The sequence below is a fragment of the Leguminivora glycinivorella genome, chromosome Z, assembly GCF_023078275.1.
Source record: "Leguminivora glycinivorella isolate SPB_JAAS2020 chromosome Z, LegGlyc_1.1, whole genome shotgun sequence".
In the NCBI taxonomy this organism is placed as follows: Eukaryota; Metazoa; Arthropoda; class Insecta; order Lepidoptera; family Tortricidae; genus Leguminivora; species Leguminivora glycinivorella.
The window spans coordinates 36,479,518-36,503,257 of NC_062998.1; the positions used below are offsets into that span (position 1 = coordinate 36,479,518).

General features: G+C 38.2%; 1 protein-coding gene across 1 annotated transcript in view; it reads right to left on the reverse strand.

Annotated features, from left to right (window-relative positions):
- Nucleotides 1-23,740, reverse strand: part of LOC125240660 (multidrug resistance protein homolog 49-like) — a 49,287-nt gene that overhangs the window by 21,916 nt on the left and 3,631 nt on the right. The window contains exons 3-13 of the mRNA XM_048148662.1: nucleotides 17,638-17,834; nucleotides 17,112-17,256; nucleotides 14,440-14,540; nucleotides 11,469-11,640; nucleotides 11,086-11,210; nucleotides 2,388-2,580; nucleotides 2,046-2,270; nucleotides 1,729-1,915; nucleotides 1,346-1,488; nucleotides 600-808; nucleotides 144-238 (exon numbers count right to left, since the gene is read on the reverse strand). Coding sequence (XP_048004619.1) covers nucleotides 144-238; nucleotides 600-808; nucleotides 1,346-1,488; nucleotides 1,729-1,915; nucleotides 2,046-2,270; nucleotides 2,388-2,580; nucleotides 11,086-11,210; nucleotides 11,469-11,640; nucleotides 14,440-14,540; nucleotides 17,112-17,256; nucleotides 17,638-17,834 — 1,792 coding nt within the window. The remainder of the gene's footprint in view (nucleotides 1-143; nucleotides 239-599; nucleotides 809-1,345; nucleotides 1,489-1,728; nucleotides 1,916-2,045; nucleotides 2,271-2,387; nucleotides 2,581-11,085; nucleotides 11,211-11,468; nucleotides 11,641-14,439; nucleotides 14,541-17,111; nucleotides 17,257-17,637; nucleotides 17,835-23,740) is intronic.

Genomic DNA, 23,740 nt, shown 5'->3' on the forward strand with positions numbered 1-23,740 from the left:
TTTTCATATAGGTTCTGAAATTGAATCCAGATCGAATGCATATTTTATTAAAATTTATCCCGTGTAAACTAGTGACCCTTTCAAGTAAACATAGATACCTCAAAGTATGGTAAAGAAAAAAAAAAGAAAATGAAAACACGTACCTTTGGCTTTCAAAAGTTCTTCATGTGTGCCCGACTCTACTATGACACCCTGGTCCATGCATATTATACGATCAGTGTTGATAATGGTTGACAATCTGTAAAAGCCATGTCCATGTTTATTAGGTATCGTAGGTACCTTAGATATGCTTAGGTACCCCGGTAACTTCCAGTCATGTTCTTAAATTCGCTCTTTTCTGATTCCACAACTTTCCTAGGAGACTTGTCTATCTTGTTGATTTCGCCAATGAAATCAGCTAAGCAAGCTCATGATGGGCGCAACTTCGCCATTCGAATTCATGCTCATATTCAATGCCAGCGCGTGCTACGTGCTACGAGCGTAGCCCATAGCAAAAATCGCCACAGAACCCGATATCGGGTCATTGTCCCTAAAAATATGTAGAAACGTAGCACGGGGGAAACAAGTCGCGCCGATCATTTGTAAAAGATGATAGAAACCTATGGGAGACGGTGAGAGTGGTCCTGCCGACGCTGGCCTTGTCGAGCGCGGCCTGCACCTGGCGCTCGGACTGCGGGTCCAGCGCGGACGTGGCCTCGTCCAGCAGCAGGATGCTGGGCTGCCGAAGCAGCGAGCGCGCGATGGCGACGCGCTGCTTCTGCCCGCCCGACAGCGACGCGCCGCGCTCGCCTATCATCGTGTCGTAACCCTGGACATATTCATCGTTTACTACAATTAAAAGTAACTATAATACTGCTACGGTGCCTGCTGCTGCCCATGCATCACCATCTACACATGATACACCAAGTTCTACCGAGTAGTCGCCGCAGAGGTGCGCTTCTGATGCTTGTACCAGAACCCGTGTTGTGTGGATGTCATATTCTCACAATTGTTGTTGCGTGATATATGTATAGCAAAACAAAAATATTAGCTATGAGCCTATTTAATTTTTTTTTTAACAATTTCAATAGCTGAAAGAGGTCCATAAAATCCAACATAAAGGTACCTTATCTAGTGAAATATTTTTGTAAAAGCTGGACATAGGCACGTACATGTAAAAATAAGTTGATTGGTTAAACGTGGTTAAACTAATAATTGATGATCAAACGAACTTCTTGAAGTGAAGTTCGATCGAAATTATATGAGTCACTTCATTTGAAGATATATATTTATATTAACCATGTAGTTGACCATGTAGTTGAGTGACGAAATATAATTTGTATTTAATCAATAATTATGCACTTACATTAGGTAATCGGCTTATAAAATCGTGAGCATACGCCATGGTTGCTGCTTTGACAATTTCTTTATCACTCGCTTCCGGATACCCAATCGCTATGTTGTCGCGGATTGTACCTCGGAATAGTACAGGTTCTTGGCCGACGACACCTAAATTTACGCATAAATCACGTTAATATATGGTCATTTAGTATGATAACACCATCTGTGTGCGTAGCCGAATGCACAAACGCTCACGTAACGCATACGATAATATCTCTTTCGTATCTATCTATCTCTATCGCTCTTGCGTATTGGCGTGACAGAGCCTGACTACATTTCTGCGGCGTTTCGGTGACGTTTCGCGTCATTCGGCTACGGGGCCTGTTTTGAAAAGAATGTATGACTGACCTAAAGAAGACCTCAAGTTGCCAACGTTTAAGGTCTTCAAATCGTAGTTATCAATTCTAACCACGCCGGAGGCCGGATCATACAAGCGTTGCAAGAGTTGTAGTATCGTAGATTTTCCGCATCCCGACGACCCCACCAACGCTACGTTTTCACCAGGGTTTATGCGAAGAGAAAATCCTTTTAAAACCTGTTCAAACAACAATGTACTTATGTTTATTTCGGTTTTAACAATGTATGTGTTATTTATGAAACATGAATACCACTAAAATGCGTACACCACATGTATATTTTCGAATGTAAAATTAGAGCGAACTCACTTTTACTTCGGGCCTCGAAGGGTAACTAAATGTTACATTCTCCAGGGTTATTGAACCAGCTAACTTTCCGGGCTTAAGTCCCTTAGGGCTCAAACTATTTATATTTGGCACGCGGTCCAATATACTGAACACTCCGGCGGCCGCGGCACGCGCCGCTGCAAAAGACTCCGCATGAGGTACTATAAATGTTATGGACTGAGTTGCCATGTACACGCCGAACATAATCTGTAAAAAAAACCCTTCACATTAGGCGTATATTTAGATCTATGTAGGTATAGAGATAAACATGCAGTCCAGGTTAAATCGGCGCGGTAGGGTAGATATAGATACATAAGTACTTACGGAAAACATTTTACCCATCACGTATCGGGTCGGGTCGGAGCTGTCTATATCCCGAATAATGAGGCGAGTTCCGTAGCTGAGGCCGATGGCGTTGAGCGAGTAGGTGAGCACCCAGTTGAAGCCGGTGCCCAGCCCCGTGTACAGCCCGCGCTTGCGCCCGTACCGCTCCGCAGGCGCCAACAATTTCTTATACCTACAAACCAAATCGTTCCTTATTGATTATAATACAGTGCAACATAATCCAATATTAATAATTAAATGTTAAATAATTGCACAACGTGGGAAAAAAACAAAATCCCTAAAGCTAAAGTCACTGATATCTTGATAAGAGTATTAGTTATATAACAATAATTATGTACTTAACCTTAAACAAATGTAATAAGATAATAGATAAGTAAGATAACGCCGTTTAATATAACAAGTTCCCAGGGCTACCAGACATGACTTATTTTCTCATAAATAATATGTATAGGATAAACTACCTAGTGTTAAGGTATCTACATACCGGTGCCTACTGCCTATGATCTATGATCGTTAATTTTACTATTTCTCAAGTTTGATATAAACTTGCAGTTTTGTTAATAGTGTTAACCGAACGTGAACATATAATTTAAGCTCATTCCCACTTACAAAACTATAACATTATGCATGTAAGAAAAGTTAAGGCGCCAGTGGTTATACATACATATACAATACAATACAAATACACTTTATTGCACAACCTCAGAAATGTACATAGGAACACACACATTACAGTAAATTTTATTACAGAGGTAAACAACAGGCGGCCTTATCGCTAAAGCGCGATCTCTTCCAGGCAACCTTTGGGTAGTGGAAAAATGGTATTCATAACTTTAACTAATTAGGAGGTGCAAAAAAAACTAAATTAAAAGTAATTAATAGTAGCTAAAAAGCATATACCTACATAATACATATAATACCTACACATACATATACATACATACTGTTTATATATTATATACCTACATACATATATAATAATACATACAATATTTCGTGCCAAACGTGTAAGTCAAGAATTTACAGAGACACTAATGAAGGGACAGATAATAGTCTTTCAGATGGGATTTAAAAGTAGCAAGGGATTGAGCGCGTCTCAATTCGACAGGAAGAGAGTTCCAGAGCCGAACAGCCCGAAAAGTGAAAGAAGAATTGTAGAATTTGGAAGAGGAAGGAGGAACAGAGAGAAGCAAGTTTTGTGAGGATCTAGTGGAGTTTAAATAACTGAATCGTTCTTCTATATACAGGGTGGTTTAACACTATGTACCTTATCGGGAACATAGCGTTATACATATAAGTGCAGCAGAGTAGATTAGTGAAGGTTGGAATGATAAATTACACAAATTCACTAACTTTTGGCTCTGGTGATATAACCCTACATGCACATACCATATTGTTAGATTAAGGGATTGCAATCGGGAAATCTCGGACATTGTTTGCATTATTTCCGAGCGTTGACATTAATACACTGATGTATGAATGAATGACGCATGTCAAATACTTAATAAATGAAATAATGGCAAAAATATGATTATCAATCTTTATAACATACTTTTAACTATTTTTAACACTATTTTCACGTTAACATCCTACGGTGTTCAAAAGTTCAAATGTTCTTCCATCTTCGTAGGTATGCATGATGTCCCGTGACGGTGTAGTCACATGATACATGATATTTAATATTGAATGTAATTAATGTTTCCCTGAATTCCGGCGATAATACCGCAGTATTTTTTCATCAAGTCTAGCTGCAGGCCCCGCGGGTTGATTCGTTGGTCATTTTGTGCTTTTTCGTCATAGCCACATTGGGATAAGTTTGTAATCTAAGTGACTATATCATGAGCACGTAACATTTGTTCTATGCCCAACCTGATGCGAGAGTGGATTTGATTTGTTACTTTTGTTAACAATCAGTCACATTACAGTTCCATTGCAGTTTCACGTAGACAAAATTTCAATAATCTCGATGTTTTAACATAGGCAATTTTAGTTGAATAATTATGATATTAGGTTAAATGACAATACCTACCTATCATTTCAAGCGTCAAACAGGTTTTTGACTGAGTTTTTTTTTTCGTATAATACAAAGAAAAGTAAGTCAATTTGATTGAAGAATGTTTTATACGTTTTTTTTAGTAACTAATCTGGCAATACATCACAGTGTCGGAAAGAGATAGAACATAGGAGTAAAGGTGAATGAACCTGGCTTCAACTTCTTATCAATTTTCGACCACGCAAAGAGTTTCGCTAGTCATTGAAAATGTAACCTATTAATTTTGCGAACCAAATAATAGTTAAGAACTAAGTCATGCATGAAAAAATGTACGCCCGGCGTTAAAAACAGTGACGTGAAAAGCGGTTATACCTATTATTACATTATAACAGTCTTAAGTAAGATATACATAACTTTTTAGGGTTCCGTAGTCAACTAGGAACCCTTATAGTTTCGCCATGTCTGTCTGTCCGTCCGTCCGTCCGTCCGTCCGTCCGCGGATAATCTCAGTAACCGTTAGCACTAGAAAGCTGAAATTTGGTGCCAATATGTATATCAATCACGCCGACAAAGTGCAAAAATAAAAAATGGAAAAAACTGTTTTATTAGGGTACCCCCCCTACATGTAAAGTGGGGGCTGAATTTTTTTTTCATTCCAACCCTAACGTGTGATATATTGTTGGATAGGTATTTAAAAATGAATAAGGGTTTGCTAAGATTGTTTTTCGATAATATTTATATTTTCGGAAATAATCGCTCCTAAAGGAAAAAAAAGTGCGTCCCCCCCCTCTAACTTTTGAACCATATGTTTAAAAAATATGAAAAAAATCACAAAAGTAGAACTTTATAAAGACTTTCTAGGAAAATTGTTTTGAACTTTATAGGTTCAGTAGTTTTTGAGAAAAATACGGAAAACTACGGAACCCTACACTGAGCGTGGCCCGACACGCTCTTGGCCGGTTTTTTTATGATGAAAGAGGTCGCGATATCGTCTTTAATTGTTAATGCCTTCATGTTTATGATTAGTTTATAGTCAGTGGTTGTCATATCTAATGTCACTTGAACAATTTTTGTGTTGATATTATTAAAAATATGTATGTAACATAAGCTTTCATCTGATAATTAAACAAAGGGAGCCACAAAGTGAATGGTCCCTGAAAATCCTGCGACGTTTGTTACCGGTGTCGGAAACAGATCCAAAATGGTACGGCATCAAATTAACCTAGTACCTAAATGTTCTGTCATCTAACGATTGTTTACAAGTAAGGTCATTGACCCTGTCATCTGTTTAGGGTTTACACCTAGTACATTTTTACAAAAATGTTTGAAAGGCTATAAATTGAAAATAGTTATAGTAAATTTTCTATAGTTTCTAGGGGCAAAATGTTGTCCTAAGGCTACACTATCTCCCATTTCCCGAAATGATCGTCGTCCGATTCCACGTGGTATATTATTGTATGTACTTTTTTGTGTAGGTAGGTAGTTGCAGCTTGTTCCGAAGGCTACTTGACCGGTTCTAAAGTTAAGGTAAAATAATGCTTATAAAGTTTTTTTTTAATTTGATACCGTAAACAGGACAAATGGCCACCAGGCCGAGCTAGTAAATACGCATACATTTAAAGTTCACACTGCCACTACTTTATCCCACACATTTTATCCTATACCTTTAAACGAGCAATTCTTGTATATTTATTTATTTATATATATTTATACCGACGATCTCGGAAACTGCTCTAACGATTTCGCTGAAATTTGTTATGTGGGGGTTTTAGGGGTGAACAATAACCCAGAAAACGCAAATTTTCGAGTTTTCATGCGTTTTTCTTTCGTGTTAGTAAACGTAAAATATGGTCGTTAAGACGTGGTAGCGTATATATTAGCGGCAGATATACCAATGTATCTCAGTAATTACACAACCGATTAGAATATTAAATGACAATTTTACTATTGAGGATATTTACTACATTATTGTAATCGTCGTTACACGATTATTTAACTTTCATAGCAGAGATTTTCGGCTCAAAGATGACTCTTTTTTTACAAAGATTTGGTTGGTACAGACAAATGGGGCGGATTTAAAGCTTTAAACTTACCATGTAGATTAGTCGCAACACACACTTCAATAATATCACTGTGATTTATCGAATAATTGTTGTTTTCTATACTATAAACGGTAAAAACCGTTTTTCCGCATACGTCCTTATAGAATAAGCTAGCGCGCAAGCATTTTTGTATGAGATCGCTGCCCCTTCACTCCGCCGTCACCGGCCACAAGCGTAGGACGTTAGTCATTTTTGCTTCTAAAAACAAAGTCCACAAAAAGCTCATCCGTGAGAAAAACACTAGGTACATAAAATGGCGAATAAACCAGGTAAAATCAGAAAAAGAAAGGCTTTGATGATTGAACGTGCTAAGAATATGGTAAAGAAAAGGTAAATATTATCATTTGACTTACTATTTGTCACATCGTCTAATCAAATGAGTTTTTTTAAAGTATTTGTCAAAGAGTTTAGATATCTAGACAAAATTTCATCTGATTGAAATAGTTCTAACGTCCTGGAATATGGAGATATAAATAAATAAATAAAATAAAAAACTAACAAGTACCTATACCTTTCTATATAATTAAATTTAACATCATACAACGTATATTTAATAACACTGGTTAACAAATTTTAAGGTTTTGTTAATCCATGAAATGAGTTGTGCTAATTGCGAAAGAATACCTCTAAATATACATTTTGATGTAAGTTTTAAGGTCGAGTTAGCTCGCGTTTTTTGTGGAATCAAATAAAAATCTTTTGACTTAAGATAACATTATATTCATAAATCACATATTATAAAATTTAAAAATGAGTCAATATATTGCTGTTCCGTTTATAAATAATATCTACAGCCTCTCTCTTCAACGTCCAGCAGTAGTCTGCTAACATAGCAGGACTCTATTTGCCCTGGTATCGCTGTTTCATGCCTGAACTTTTTGCGCGTATTAAGCCCTTCTGTCTTATTTATTCAAAAATAACAATCTTCAATGTGATCCTTTTAGGCAAACATGATCGGCGGCCGGATAGCCAATCTCGCAAGTGTTTACCACAACTCGAGCATATTACATGCGGAACCCAGGGTTTGTCTTGATTTTTCACTGGTATTCCGAAATAAAGTTCGTAAGCACGACAGATTCTGGGACTGAAGTTTTCGCTCTTATTTTTTGTAGTGAATTTACCACAAACGTAACAAAAATTGTTAGGATTACTTTCACAGGAACGAGGCATATCAAAAATATAAATTCACAAAGTTTTAGTTCAAACTTCACAATAAAAACTAAAAACAAAATTTGTTTGATACACTTAAGATGTTGCTGTATGTTACAGTGCTATTACCACGTCATACACTAATTGTATTTTCACGGTGTTTGTTAGCGAACGCCAGCGCAATCTTAACGTTCTTTATGATGTATTAAATCTAGTAAAGTAAAGCTGTGCTATAATAACGAACAAGTCGAAACTTGCGAGAGTGCGGCGAAGGCAATACAAGATTAAACTTGCAAAGCTCGAAAACTCGAGCTAAGACACTTGTAATATTATAATTGATGATTAGTATTTACCAAGTACTCTCTATTTTTGTATTTCATAATTCATGGGCAAAACCATTGTTAACCAGTGTAATTAACAGTATTAAAAAGGTTTTATTAAACAAAATTTATTTCAATATTTGGTAATGAACACATATTTCAGAAAATTAGAACAGAGTTTGAAAATCAAACCATTGGAGTCGTCATTGGACCAAATGTCATGTGATTCGGAAGAGTATGTATCTTTTTATGATTTTTTGAAGCATTAAGGTATTGTGACTATTGAGATGCAAACAAATTATTTTATTTTATAGGAAACGCGACAATGCTCCACTGAAATACACCGAATTAGAAAATGTGACTGTTTAGTTTTAATACCAGTTTCGGAACGTTTCTAAATGGTTTACATGTCATGTCTCACTCGCACATCATTTTATCAAATAAATATATATATTTCGTATGGGGAATGGGGCATGCGCAAAAGACGCTACTTATATTTGGAACTAAGTTTAAAAATTTTATGACAAGAGAAAAAAATAATGTCAGTGGAAGAAAGAAAATTGACGTCCACGGCGGTGGTGGACTGCGGATAAAATTAAAGAAAATTTGTGTTTAATATACGGCGAGCGGAAAAGCCGTACCATATTACGCGGCGACCTACAATACGAAGCGCGGGTGAGTGTAGGGCTTATTTATATATATATTTCCTTTAAGTTCTCTTCATTTTTGTTTTGCACCCCGAAACGGTGAAAATCTTCCTTAGGTGCCGATTTCCGGACAGAACCAGCGCCCTTTTGTCCAAAGAACCCAAACTCACGCCAATCTGGTGGCGGGGAGGTTCTTTGGTACAGTGACATTCACGTAAGATTAAAAATAACATTCCTAAATATTGCCAGTGGTTATGGTTTGGCACGTAGATTGTAAATATTCACGTGTATCAATATCAATTTTCAGGTATTATGAGGATGGCAAAAACATACATACCACGTGACGACGAAGTCACTTCTAAAGCTACAGTAAGAATTTAATGCAATATTTTCAGGAGCTACTTCAAATTAATCAATTTTATTTAATATATTAACGCAATTGTAGTCCGTACAGTTACATTAAGTCGATTGTTTGTTGGTCGTTGATTTCTTAGCCAAAAGATGAACGGAGCGTTTTCTATATAATAAGGATTTATTTAAGTTTTAATTTGTATGAAAATGGGTAGGTATGTTCAAAATATTGTCTTCGGTTACCGCGATAGTTACTCATGAAATAAAACTATGGAAACGGATTAAATCGCGTATAATGAATTTAAAATACATCCCGACGTTTCGAACTCTTTACAGCGTTCGTGGTACAATATTCAAAAAAAAAATATATATATATATATATTGTATAACTAGCCTTATTAATAGTGTGTGAACCTGCCTTAGAAGTCTATATTATTTGTGGTCATGGTTCGTTAATATTTCTTGTAAGTGGGTAGCTTTTGTACATTTTAATTTATCCTCAGTCACCCGTTGACCACGAACGCTGTAAAGAGTTCGAAACGTCGGGATGTATTTTAAATTCATTATACGCGATTTAATCCGTTTCCATAGTTTTATTTCATGGGTATGTTCAACTAAAGAATCTGTACCCAAAACGTGAACTAGGAAAATTTTCTGGTTCATCTTTTAGGTTGCGTTCTTTTAGGATTCTAGTAAATGAATTTTGCGTCAAATTAGTTCGTTCAATTCATTTATGTTGTGTCCAGAACATGAACCAAATAAATTAATTCGTCCAAGTTTTAGGTAGTGGTTGCAAAAATGAACGCTTTAATCTTCAAAATATTTCTATTTTTTTTAACTAACGCATGTTGTTTTTAAATATTGTAAGACCATTTTATATTAATACTAATGCATTTACAATAGGCGCAAAGATAAACTGTTTCCCACAAATGCTACTTTTGCCCCCGTCTGTTCATCTGTTGGAGTTACATCGTTCATATATTGGGCACCTTATTCTGACTTTATCCTGGTTCATCTATCGGGGTCAAATCGTTCAGAGATAGGGCACTTTGTTCAACTACTGGGAATTTTGACCCCTTTTTAGATATAATCATTTTTATAAAATTACTAAATCGTAACACGAGTCCCGAAAGTAGCTTATTCTAAACTCAATTAAATGCGCTATCACATAAAAAAACATATAGAAATAAATTGTCAAAGTTAGGAAATTCGCTTAACTGTTCATCTATTGGTGATTTCACCCTAGTAGGTAATTTTATCTTCTATGCTTGTATGAATTTATTACAATTTCACTACACGTACCTACGTATCTTGAAAGTCTTGAAAACGGGTATCAATGATTTCACTGTTCCTTGTAAAAAAATATTTGGTACCTACATACAAACATAAAATACTGTGTATTTGCTTGAAAGTCCTAACCACAATTATGCGAGTAATATTCACTTCCAATAGGAAGTCTGTAATATCATCCTAATAATTACATACATATGTATATAATGAACGTGTCGAATTAGCAGGTACAAATTATTTGTAGTCGGTTATGAATACACAAATTTAAAATATAAAGTACATTACAGCTCTAAGATGTCTATGTCCTACTGCAACGGGCGGTTGCGATCCACGATGACAGTCATGACATTCATGACGTACACAACCGTGTTAAAAAGCGCGCGCACGGGGAAAGATTGCGGGGGGAGCATAGAGGGGACTGCGTGTTGCGGGGTGCAATCGGCACATTTCAGATTTTATTGTTTACCACTTCCACGCCTTAATTTCGCCAATCGCGCGCCGTTCCGCGTAGCTCAGTCGCACGAGGTCGGTCGAATTTTCGCAGACACATCGCAGGAGTCAGGGTTTCGATTCACGGCCAGAAAAAAAGAGTTTTTCTTATAAGAGTTTTTTATATCTAAAGACGTGATATAATAAAATAGAACCGAGCGAGTCGCCCAGATATTAAATGAGAAAAAGAGTATTAATCTGACTGGCGACCCTGGGATTTTAGACTACAAATAATATATTCTTTCGACTCAGACATTGTTAACTTTATATACACTTTTTTATTTGATCTGAAAGGATTATGATAGCAATTATTATATTAAATATAAATCATCAAACCTGTCAATTTCTTTTTTTTCACCAGCAAATGCCACGATTGTTTTGAAGGATTTAAATATTTCTTCGGCATGTTTTCCAGCCTTACTATACGCCATCAACTCACGCACTGAAGATTTGGATTGATACTAAAATAGGTAAACAACTGTTAGAGTCTTGATTATATCGTATTGGATAATAAGCGGACATCGTACCTTTTTCAGCAATTTTGGTGCAGCATTGTCGCGTTAAAAAGGTATATATGTCCGAAGCCAGCTGGAATAGGTAGGTACTTAATTGGAATTAATAACGGTGATCATTTACCTAGAAAACACATGTATGAATTCATTTATTCACCGAAATTTATGGAAAAGTTACGACGTCTGATATAAGAAAAAGATAATTACATCGGATAGTTTTATGGAGGCTGCCAACGAGAACGGTAGCACCGTGAGACACGCAAGCGTGAGTTCCCAGCCGAGAGGGAAGGACTGGCAGATGCTGATGATGGCCGTGCCCAGCAGGTTGGACACTACCGCCAGCTTCTCGCCCATGCCTTCCTTCAACTTCATCATGTCCCTGTCAACATTCATCACAACATTCAAACTGAAAACATTCGTCAACGATAGCTTTGATTTAGGAGAAGATGATATTAAAAGTAAATATTATTAAATTATTTTACAAGAAAATTATGAGCAAATGCACTACCGAAATGTGTCAAATTTCCTAAATTGATAAAATCTCAGACACCCAAACATGTATCTTTACCACAAACCACAAGTCATTGAAACTATCAACACTAACATATACGATAACGTTTCCATAGACGTAACGTAACTGTATGCAAAGAGGATCGAGTATTATAGAGAGTTACTGTCAAAGTAAAATGTATAATCACAGTACATAGACTGCCACCAAGAATCTTATATATATCTCTGGATAGTGCGTGCCGACCAATGAGTTGAAGCCAGAAAATTTGACCTTGAATTACGTCACGCCGGTCTTGCATCTCTTTCTTTAGGGTGTCCATGATTAAGCATACATTAGGGATATCCCGCGGAATTTGACGTATTACATCTCTCGACACAGGCTTAAAACCTTTGAACCTCCGTTTTGACAATATTCTCAGCTTGATATGATATTGATATGTGTTAAAATGTCAAATATTAATATTAGCGCCATCTATCTGAGCGTACCTACCCCAAAGGTGTATCGCCATCTAGCTCACCGTACCTTTTTCTGTATGGTTTTCAGGTAAGTTTTTTTCTTAGACTTTATCTGTCTATACGGAGTTACATAAGTATTTGTCTTTTACTAACTGACACCTGTGTTTATTAAAGCATGCAATGGAATATTTTAGTGTTTTGGTCATCACAATAATATTTTGGTAGTAACTACTGGGAAAACTAATCCCAGTAGCTATCAACCCCCGGTGTGGTAATTAACAATGTGGGGGAAATCCCAGTAGTTAGGACAGGTAAAAACTTGGTGGTAACTAGTGGGAATAGCCACAAAAATATAAGGGAAGTATTTGTCAATGGGGAAATAATGAAATACTAGGACGTTTTAAAACAGTATCTTTATTCTTAAGCGCCGCCCCAAATCTCAAGGAAGGTGGTTCTCAATTCGTACGTATTTCAATTCTCTTCGCATGTATATATGTATCTCAATTTAATGTTTAGGTCACGATATATCCGTCGTTACTGGACTGATTTTTAAAATTTCTTTCTGTGTCATAATCTTCAGGCTTAAAGTGCAAATCTGCAAATTGTCGAACGCTCTGAAACATTTCCTTTTATCGGTACAATCGACAGCCAACAGCCAATGCTGCCTCCTTCCTTCATCTTTTGGAACACTGAAAAGTTTAATATTATTCATGTTAATTGTAAAGACATAAATTATATAAAGTTGGTATTATTATACTGTGATATGAACTATGAACATAGAAACCGTACCAAGTTGATAGATTTAGCTCCATTCAATAAGAGTAAATACCATGCAAGAAAAAAGATTGGTCACCCTAGTCGTAAAACCACACATAGCATTATTTTTCTTTAAAGGTCATATTTATCGTTCTAAACCTATTCGTGGGAATTTTGATATAATTTGAGACAATGAAACCAATATAATGATAAGAACTAACCAAGATTACAAGCAAAATAGAAGAAAATTTATTGCCAGTGAGGTTTATGAACATTTTTGTAAAATAAGTACTTACTTGTGAAATTTTACGTCGGATTTCGGTTTCCATTTACTTCCACAATGGTTCACTATGCAATACATAGCTCAGAACTTAAGTAAATCGTCGAAAAACGTTTATTTTGCAAAATAAATCTCTGAATCGGTGAATGAATTTTGACAATTCTGACATATCGGGCATATTTTTTTATTATTAGTGTTCCCATAGTACGCAGGAGGTAAATACCGGAGAAATAAGGTTTTTGATTGAGTTTTTTTTTGTATAATACAAAGAAAAGTAAGTCAATTTGATTGAAGAATGTTTTATACGTTTTTTTTATTAACTTATCTGGCAATACATCACAGTGTTGGAATGAGATAGAACATAGGAGTAAAGGTGAATGAACCTGGCTTCAACTCATTGGTCGGCACGCACTATCCAGAGATATATATAAAATTCTTGACTGCCACCTCTCGACACAAGCTTAAAACTTTTAAACATAAATTTTGACAATTTGGACCATATTCTTAGCTCGATGTGTGTTAAAATGACATATTATCGCCATCTAGCCGAGCGTTCCCCAAAGGTGTAACGCCATCTAGGCCACCGTACTTTTTTCTCTAGGGCTTCGAGGTACGTTTTTTTAGACTTTACCCGTCTATACGGAGAACAGTTACATAAGTATGTCTTTGCTTTAAGTGAATTTCGCTAGAACTTACAGATTAGTTCAAAAGTGTTTAGACTGTCGATGTATGTGGCCTGTCGTGGTACGAGCCGTGTTTGTATGATATGAAAGTACCTAAATCGAATTAATTTATCTAGAATTTACACGTGCGAAGAGGAAATTCGTAACTTCATTTGGTCGTGTTTTAATTTATGGCCAACTTCCACTTTTCCGCACTTGTATTGTAATGTAATATTTCAGTACAAGTGGTGCTACTTTATAGCACTAGTGCGAGAAGTGGTGCTTTTGCTTTATGTGCCTAAATATGTCGAAATTTAAGGGCTATGTATACTGAACAACGTTACAAACACACGTACGAATAAGATATGATTCGTAACTCGATTTAAAACACTTCGTAAGGTCTTGTTTTAATTTAACGCCACTGGTTTCGAACTTCCTCTTTTCTGCACTTGTATCGTAATGTATCATTATTTACTTGTATCGTACAAGTGACGAGATAAAAAACGAAACTCACTCAGACATCCTCGAAGCAAGATTGAACTCGGAATCAGTATCGAACCATGCCATATCTTGACCCAATACAGCAATAAGAAATTTTTTTCTTACTTTTGTAATCTGAAAAAATAAAACTTACATTACATCATCTGAAAATATTGACATACGAGTAGGTAGTGCATTATTTACTACTGCAGAGTTGCCGGCTGAGTAGTTATAGGCTGATAGGGATACGAGGCCGGCAAGCCCTTTTTTAAGGCGACGCATAGATACCTAATTAATGCTTTTCTCGAATGCGCAATGAAACAAAAAAATATAATGACTATTTTATGCCTTAATTTCATTTTTTTTAGTGCGTGGATTAGGGGAAGAAAACGCTATTGTTTTTTTTAACCTATGATACACGGTTTAGAAAACAGCTTTTTTGTTATCGTTTTTTTTTTCACTTTAGAATGTTACTTATGTTACGTAGACTAAGTAACATAGGTAACATTATAAGTAATGCTGAAATAGTTACCTACAGGGCTGTATCTTCTATACAGGTACCTATTTCATATCTTATTCTGATTACAGACGAGTAACATAGTGTTTAGTATGTTGACGAGGTTGTAAATTGAGTGATTGTCATCAAGGTCTCATTAATATCCCTAGCTTAATCTCACTAATAGTGGAGGCATTATCCACCATCCTTATCTTTGTTAGTGTGGCTTTCATATCTATTCAGACACTTCAATTGCACGTACTTACCTACTCGAGTAAATACTTTCTGTGACGTTTAATCAGGAGTTAGTACTAGGAAGTCTTGGAAAATAATAGCTATTTGTATTCGAGAGAGTGGAAATGTTACGTGATTTCCATAGGAAATCTTAAATCTAATGATAATGATCATTTCCATACATTATAATAATGCCTTAATAACGAATTAAGGACTAATCCATCGTATCAGAATTTCTTGTGGAATAGAACTAGCAGATGAATTGGTCCTTAGTGCATTTGAAGAATAAGGACCCTTCTGCCAGAGATAACACATTTTTTTTACGTGGAGGTATATTATTATATTTATATATATATTTCTGCCAAACATTCGTCTAATACATCTTTCCTTGATTATTTTTTTTCATAGAAAAAGGAATGTATTAAGAATTTAATAAATTCTATTATTATGTTACAAAAAATAAATTCTATTAATTATTATGTTATGAACTAATATGAAAAATTAGGTTAAATTACACACCAGAAGCCTATTATTACCTAAGATATTACAGGTTTTCTTGGCGATAACTAGGTATACTACTGTATTAGGAAATGAATGAACTACTCATGTTGTATGGCATCGATATAGGTACCTCTACTTCTACTTGAACCATATACATATAATAATTTTGGAATCTATCAATGAAAATCGCATATTAAAAGTGTGATATTACGTAGTGTTTTTTTATCCAACAGCGTAATCAACAAAGGGTAGTTCGTTTAGGATTTCTCATCACTAAATACTTTTCAAGGTTTCAGAAAAAAATATGACTTTTACTTTTCCATAATTATAAAATTACTGATTCGGCAAGCAAATGCGTGCTACGCGCTACGAGCGTAGCCGCTAGCATACATAATCTCGTAGGTAGGTACTAATAACATTAAAAAAAACATAAAGCGCAGCAACTACGATCAGAGAATAAACCTAATGACCCGACGTCTCAATCGTCACAAGTTAAATTAAGAGCAAAAATAGTATTTTATACAATCGTGATATAATACAAAGCTTTTCGTTAAAAGTCGAGTACCATGTTTAGGCCACGAAGCTTGCTGAGTGGCCTAATAGTACGGTACGAGAGTGAAACTATTGTATACAATACTTTTTCTACGAGTCATCATCTTCATCATCAATGGACGGAAATATCATCATACATGCAAGTTAAAATTAATATTAATACAGTCGTTCACCGTTGTATCAACATCGAATTACCTAGCAACAAATTGTTTGTAATAACCGTCTCTGATTGGCCGATAACGCGACAGATTAAAAAAATATGTGTTTCAGATGCAGGAAAATTTGCCAGGTATCGCAAATTAGTATAGAAATTGTATGAAGTTCTATTTTTGAAATTATTACAGTTAACTAAAGTCAACTATAATGAGCTTATTATAATTGAGTCGGAACTGCCATAGAGTATCCAACACTGAAAAATTAGCATTTATAGTTTAGTCTGTGGTGTCCTAATTGACAGATTACAGTCGACAAGTAGAAAAACAATTTTTTTATAACACTAAAAACCTACGTCTAGTACTTATCGCCGTTGAAGGCTGCGCGGTGCGCGGCACACGTGACCGACATAATGCAAAAAAAAACGCGGTGTTCCGCGGGTACCCTACATCCGACGTACTTTTACAAGTACAATTTATATTTGAGTTATGAACTCTAGAAAAAAATAATGTTAAAACTTCATAATCGGAAAAATGGTTACTTTCCTTCTAGTCAAATCAGCTTCCTTTTAAGAACTGCATGTTAAAACGAATTTGAATGCTTTACTGTGCATAGCTGTCAGGTACTATGAAGATGGTCGTGGCACAACTGTTCAGCCAGAACATTCTTTAAGTAGTTAGTAATTAAGGTACTTCGATTGACTACGAAAATAGCATAGCCATCTAATTCAACACGCTTTTTTGAACATATAGGAAAGAAGCAAAACCGACCTGTCTTAAAGCACTCCAATTGATGAGAGCCACGGACAGCATACAAAATAGTATGGAGATAATAATAGACACGAACATTCCTATGCAAACGGCATGGGCATCTTCGATAAGGGCTTGCATATTTTCTTCGTGTGATGCATTTACACTGAAAACCAAGAATAAATGTTTTTTTTTAAGCTTTAACTCTACCTATTCAATAAATACCAAATGGTAATAGGTAAATAAAGTTATCGTTTGACGGAAGTAAGTGTACTCGGTTAAATAATAACCCGCTTGTTAAAAATCATTCGTTTCTATCTATCATACCAATAAGTCGGAAAGGGACAAACGACCAGGTGAGGACCGGGGGAGGTTGACTGGAAGAGATTATAGGGATAAGTTCGCCTTTAGTACACCATAACTATACTATATTTCTATGTCCTAATAACTTGTCTTATGTACAATAAAGTGTTTACATACATACATAACATACGACTATTAGCGGTTTATTATCTTTACTTTAGTTAGGGGTTAGTATAAGTCTCACAGTTGTCTCCCGCCGCCGAAGAGGCGCGTGAGCGGCAGGTAGCTGGACAGGCGGGCCGTGCCCACGGTGCGCTCCACGAAGGAGGTGCTGAGCTCGCCGAACTGCACCAGGTTGTAGCACACGCCGCCGCCGCTGAGCAACCCCAGCAGCACGCCCAGCAGCGTGGCGCCGATCTCCGCCCAGCTCGCGTATCGGAACTGCATGCACACATTACAACTATTACAACCAAATATTACACACTTTCAATAGTCGGTAATAGACTTAAAGGCCCATGATAACGAGGTGCAGTCCAAAAGTTTCCGGCTCGACAAATATGGTGGCAGAAATAAAAAAGTATAGCTATGTTTTACTTTTTATAAAGCATAGTTAACATAGTATTGGCACGCGTTTAGCGACGAATAAAAAAAATATCTTTAAAAATAAAAAAAAACTGATAATCTCATCTTAATTTTAATACGTTGATAACTCTATATTAGAAATTTGGTTGATCTAACTTTTTGCGTTTGTAAGTTATTGATGATGGACGTTGACCGGCGAAAATGCACTGTGAACAAATACGTGAAAAATCCCCTTGGTCTAGCTGGGTCAATGATTGCTAAATTGTTGAATTTCCAGAAAACTACTAGGCAATAATTATTGCCCAAATCATTATTTCATTAAAGGACAATTAAATAATAGTGGCAAAATAATTCAAAATATCCACTCCTTGCGGTCCACACGGAATCAACAGACAAAAAAGATGGATGAAAATCTTGTTCAGAGGATGTTGAAGGACCTGCGGATACGAAGTTCCTAACGAACTATTGTAATAAAATAAAACAAAACGGAAAATAAAATTATGGAGATTGATGGGGAGCCAAACTCACCGATGTTGTCGTCTCGAGAGTTTATCGGGTGGCCACCCTTGCAAAGCTTGGTTCTCTCTTTCCTTGCACTGCACACTCGCGAATCGTTCTATTATAATATAATTAATTAATAACTTAATTCGTTGCGGATATTTTTATTCACCATTGACAACGACTTTCTTTTCGCGGATTGACACTTGACGTATTTTATATTTTTTTAAGAAGTTTGGCAAAGAGGCGGGTGACATGACAATTAAAAATGAGGTTGAACCTATCATAAAGAAGAGCGAGCGGGATGGACGATATGAATGATAATGAATGAAAAGGGCGCGAACATTTCTCCCCGGCTTTAAAGGGTTCCTTTAAAAGAAAGAAGTACTAAATAAAATAAATAAATAATGACCCTTTTCTTCGAGTAAAATAATAGCGAAAAAAATAATATTATTCTAACATAATACCCATTCCATTACTGGTTAGGCAAAGGACACAACCGCACGACAGGACGGACGAAACTTCCTTTACTTGTCCTGACAGTAACAACGCGGGTTGAGCCGTCCTTTGAAGGATGCACTGCGTCTACAACACCCAATGGCCATGAGAATGGCGGCGCATTATCTACTTTAATGACGACTACTGTGCCAATTGCGATGGGAACTGATGGCGTTGTCCATTTAGCTCGAGATTGCAACTGATGCAGATACTCTGCTCGCCATCGTTGCCAGAAAGACTGCACTATCCTATCTAGGAGGGCATGTCGTTCACGTAAGTTACCTGACTCGACCAATGGAGTAGGTAACGACAACAGTGGAGCAGTATGGAGAAAATGAGCAGGAGTAAGAGCTGATGGCTCAGCGGGGTCACTGCTCAAGGCTGTTAGAGGCCGGGAATTAACGAGCGCTTCTATCTGAGCAAGCGTCGTTAGAAGTTCTTCGTACGTCAGTATTTGCGTACCGATCACCTTGAAAAGGTGATTTTTTACTATTTTCACCATAGACTCCCATGCGCCTCCAAAATGAGCAGAAGCAGGAGGGATGAACTTCCAATCAATGCGGTTCTCCGCTAGTTCCATCTCTATAAGTGGACGATGAGCATCCAAGAACTTGTAGAGGTCACGCATATAAGAATTGGCGCCAACGAAATTAGTTCCATTGTCCGAATACATGCATTGGACGGGACCACGGCGTGCCAAAAAGCGCTTTAACGCAGCCATGAAGTTGGCGGTACTCAATTCCGTCGCTATCTCAATGTGAAGACAGCGCGTAGTGAGGCAAGTGAAAATACATAACCAAGCCTTGCGACTCTTCACTCCTCTGCCACGAGTAGGCGTATATTGCAGAGGGCCTGCATAATCACACCCTGTATGCGTAAACGGTTTATCCACTTGATTCACACGACAGCCCGGTAAGTCTGCCATGAGCGGAAAAGACGATTGTGGATTCGCTCTGAAACAAGTGTTGCATTTGGCAATGCGGTCGCGAATGACACGACGAGCCGACAGAATCCAATACTGAAGCCTAAGTATAGTCATCATTGACTCGGGACCAGCACATGCAAATGCTTTCTGTGAACGTAGTCAACGATCATATTGACTACATGATCACGTCGCGGGAGCACAATTGGGTGCTTCTGAGAATACTGCAAGTCTGTATTTGTCAACCTGCCTCCAACACGAATTAGACCGTCTTTGTCTAAGAACGGTTTGAGCTTTTGTAAAGCAGGTGAGCAATATTTCTTGCTCTTAATTTTCTCAATATCGTCACAAAAATGTTCGTTTTGCAACGATGAGAGAATTTTGCCTTCAGCAAACTCTAAGTCGGATCGGGTAAGGGCCGTGGGGAGCGGTTTCGGATTAAGGATGCGGTACACGTATACGACGATGCGCAGTAATCGAGACCACGACGATATCCGCTGCGCGAGGGAATAAAGTGGTGACTCTGACACATCCGTAGTAGTAGCGTGTGCAAGAGGCTTAAGCTCCGGCACTTCTCCGATGGACTCTCGATCGAGCTCCCTTAAAGGCCATTCTGATGGATGCTTGGATGCCCAAGCCGGTCCTGTAAACCACAAAGGATGATCCACAAGCTTAGCAGGCGTCAGGCCACGCGACAAGCAATCCGCGGGATTTTCTAAGCCCGCCACATGATGGAAGCAGCTGGCCGGTACAGCTTCAATTATCTTAACAACGCGATTGGCAACGAATGTTTGCCAGCGGTGTGGTGATGACTGAATCCAGCAGAGCGCAACTTTCGAGTCAGTAAAGGCGTAGATCTCGTTAATGTTGTAACGGGGCTCGAAATTATCTTGCACCTTCCGCATGAGCTTTGCCAGGAGAACAGCAGCACACAGCTCTAATCTCGCTACAGAGACTGTTTTCAAGGGAGAGACCTTCGACTTGGAACACACCAATCGAACTGTCACTTCATTCCCGTTTATGACCTGAAGATAAACTACACCTCCATATGCCCGCTCGGAAGCATCACCGAAGCCTAAGAGGTTTATAGTACAACCTTGTACTACCCCGAGATGACGCGGTATATGAATTTCATTCAATTTTGGCAACTCAGAACAAAATCGTTCCCATAAATTTACAATATGGGTCGGGGGAGTCTCATCCCAGTCGCATTTGATCAACCAAAGCTCCTGTATGAGGAGTTTTGCGTAAAGGACAACTGGAGCTACTAAGCCGACGTTATCCCATAGGCGAGCCACTGCAGACAAGATTGTCCTTTTAGTGCACGTTGGATCTGGCTCTGTCACCTTGAAATGGAAATAATCGCCAGATTTATTCCAACACAAGCCAAGGACCTTTTGCGAGACTCCTGGGTCTATTTCCAAGTCTACGGAAGCCCTATGAGAAGCAGGTATCTCACGTAGCACGGTCTCTGAGTTGCAGGTCCATTTGACAAGATCAAATTGACCGCATTTGAATAGGTCAATAAGCTCCTTAGCCGCAGCGATAGCAACAGATTCATCCTGCTGTTGCGAATCATCTGACATAATGCTGAAGCATACGTCATCCATGTATGTGCAGGACGATGCGATCGCTGCTGCCATTGGAAACTTATTTCCGTCGTCTGCAATCAGCTGGCGAACGACGCGGAGCGCGTGATATGGGCTCGACTTCATACCAAAACACACACGGTTAAATTCGTATGTCGAAATGGGATCTGCCGGGCGGAATCTATATAAGATTCGTTGAAACTGGCGGTCCGATTCGCGAACACCAATCTGTAAAAACATTTGGCGACAATCGGCTGAAAGCGCTATTTTGAATAAGCGAAAGTTCAAGAGGATTGAAAATAAATCCCCTTGAAGATTGGGCCCTGAGTGCAAGACATCATTCAGCGACAGGCCTGTAGTTGTCTTGCTACTCGAGTCCAGGACCATACGAACTTTGGTAGTGGTCTTATCCTCACGCACGACAGCATGATGAGGAATTATGTATGCGAGGGCTGAAGAGGTGTTCGCGTTGAGAGAGTTAGTCACGTCCGATATATAACCCTTACTGACGTATTCACGAATTATATCGTCATAGGCGGCACGTAACACACTCGATGACTCTAGCTTTCTTTCAAGACAAAGAAAGCGCCTCTTAGCAGCCGAATGCGACTCTCCGAGCTTGAACACGTCATCTCGGAAAGGCAATGCCACAGTATATCTACCACTAGCGTCGCGCGTAGTGGTGGCGCGGAAATATTCCTCGCATTCAAAGTCATCCTGGCTTTGAGCGGGCGGAGCGGATACTTCCTCAAGTTCCCAGAACTTTTTGAGGAGGTGGTCCATGGAATCCACGGAAGTACAACAAGCTGAAGTATATTTACGCGGTGGCTGTAAAGCAGGCACCGAACCCATTAAAATATACCCCAGTACCGTCTGTATAGCTGGTGGCATATAGTCCACTTCGCTTTTGACGATGTGCGGCAGCAGCAAATGTGGAAATATAGTTGCACCGACCAGTACATCAATGGCGACGGGCGTATCCAACGTGTCGTCAGCTAGAGGGAGACCATGAACATGTGTCAGTGCTGACATGTCCACGGGCACTGACGGCAGGTCGTCGGTGATGCGATCGACCACCAAACTCGAAACGTCGAAGTTGATATTATCGTCGAATCGCGAAAATACTTTTACGTTTGCGTTCCCCTTAACAATTTTCTTGGTTTTTCCAATGCCAAATACAGAGCTTGGTTTCCTATCAAAAGTTAAACCTAAGCGCCTACAACATTCTTCAGTAATGAAGTTACTTTGTGACGCGGTGTCAAGCAGACATTTGACAACCTGCGTTTCACCCTTACTGTCGCGAACGATGACCTTTGCGGTGGACAGCAAAACCGTGTCACACGAAGATGCTGAGTCTTGATTTGACATTTTATTGTTAGAGGCAGCAAGTGCTTGCGTCACGATAGACGTGTTACAGGACGTGCCTTCCGGCGGCGAGGATGTTTTAATAGCTGCGTTGCTCGTAGATGCATTTGACTCATCAGAGGTCGTAGCTTTTTCATCCTTGTTCTTGTCAAAATGCAACAGAGTATGATGCTTTTGATGACAAACTCGACACTTCACCTCGGAATTGCACTCGCGGGTGCGGTGTTTTATGCTTAAGCAGTTAATACATGCTTTAAGCTCTTTAGCGCGTTTGAAGCGATCAGAAGACGTTAAGTCGTTGAAAGAAGGACATTTGAATAAATGTTCATGGACAATATTGTCACAAATACATTTAGTAGTGCTCGCGCAAGCAACGTAGCTTTGTAGTTTAGGTGCGGCACTACGCGGTTGAATCGACTTAACACCTTTTTCGCGCGATGGATTTACGGCGGCGGAGACGGCGGTACATGGTTGCGAGTTTTGATAAATCCTAAACTGACTTTTCATGAAATCTGACAGATCGCGAAATGTAGGCAACTTCGTATTTCGATGCAACATCTCAAATGCTCGAAGAGTTTCCTGGTCTAACTTCTTTAAAGCTATATGCATAAGCATAAAATCGCTTAAATCATCCAGCTTAAGCGATTTAAGCGCATTCGCAGCTGTCACAAACTTATCAATGAATGTCTGGAAGTTAGACGAGGAAGCGGGACCATTAATCTTCAAATTGAGCATTTGATCCATGTAAGTCGAGGCAAGAGTGCGCTTATCTTGAAATCTGTCAAGTAGACTATCTAGAATAAGCTGATAATTGTCAGCGCTCGGAGTTATACCTGCAAAGACGGCTTGAGCTTTTGGTGACAATTTCCCAATTAAATAAAACAGCTTCTCCT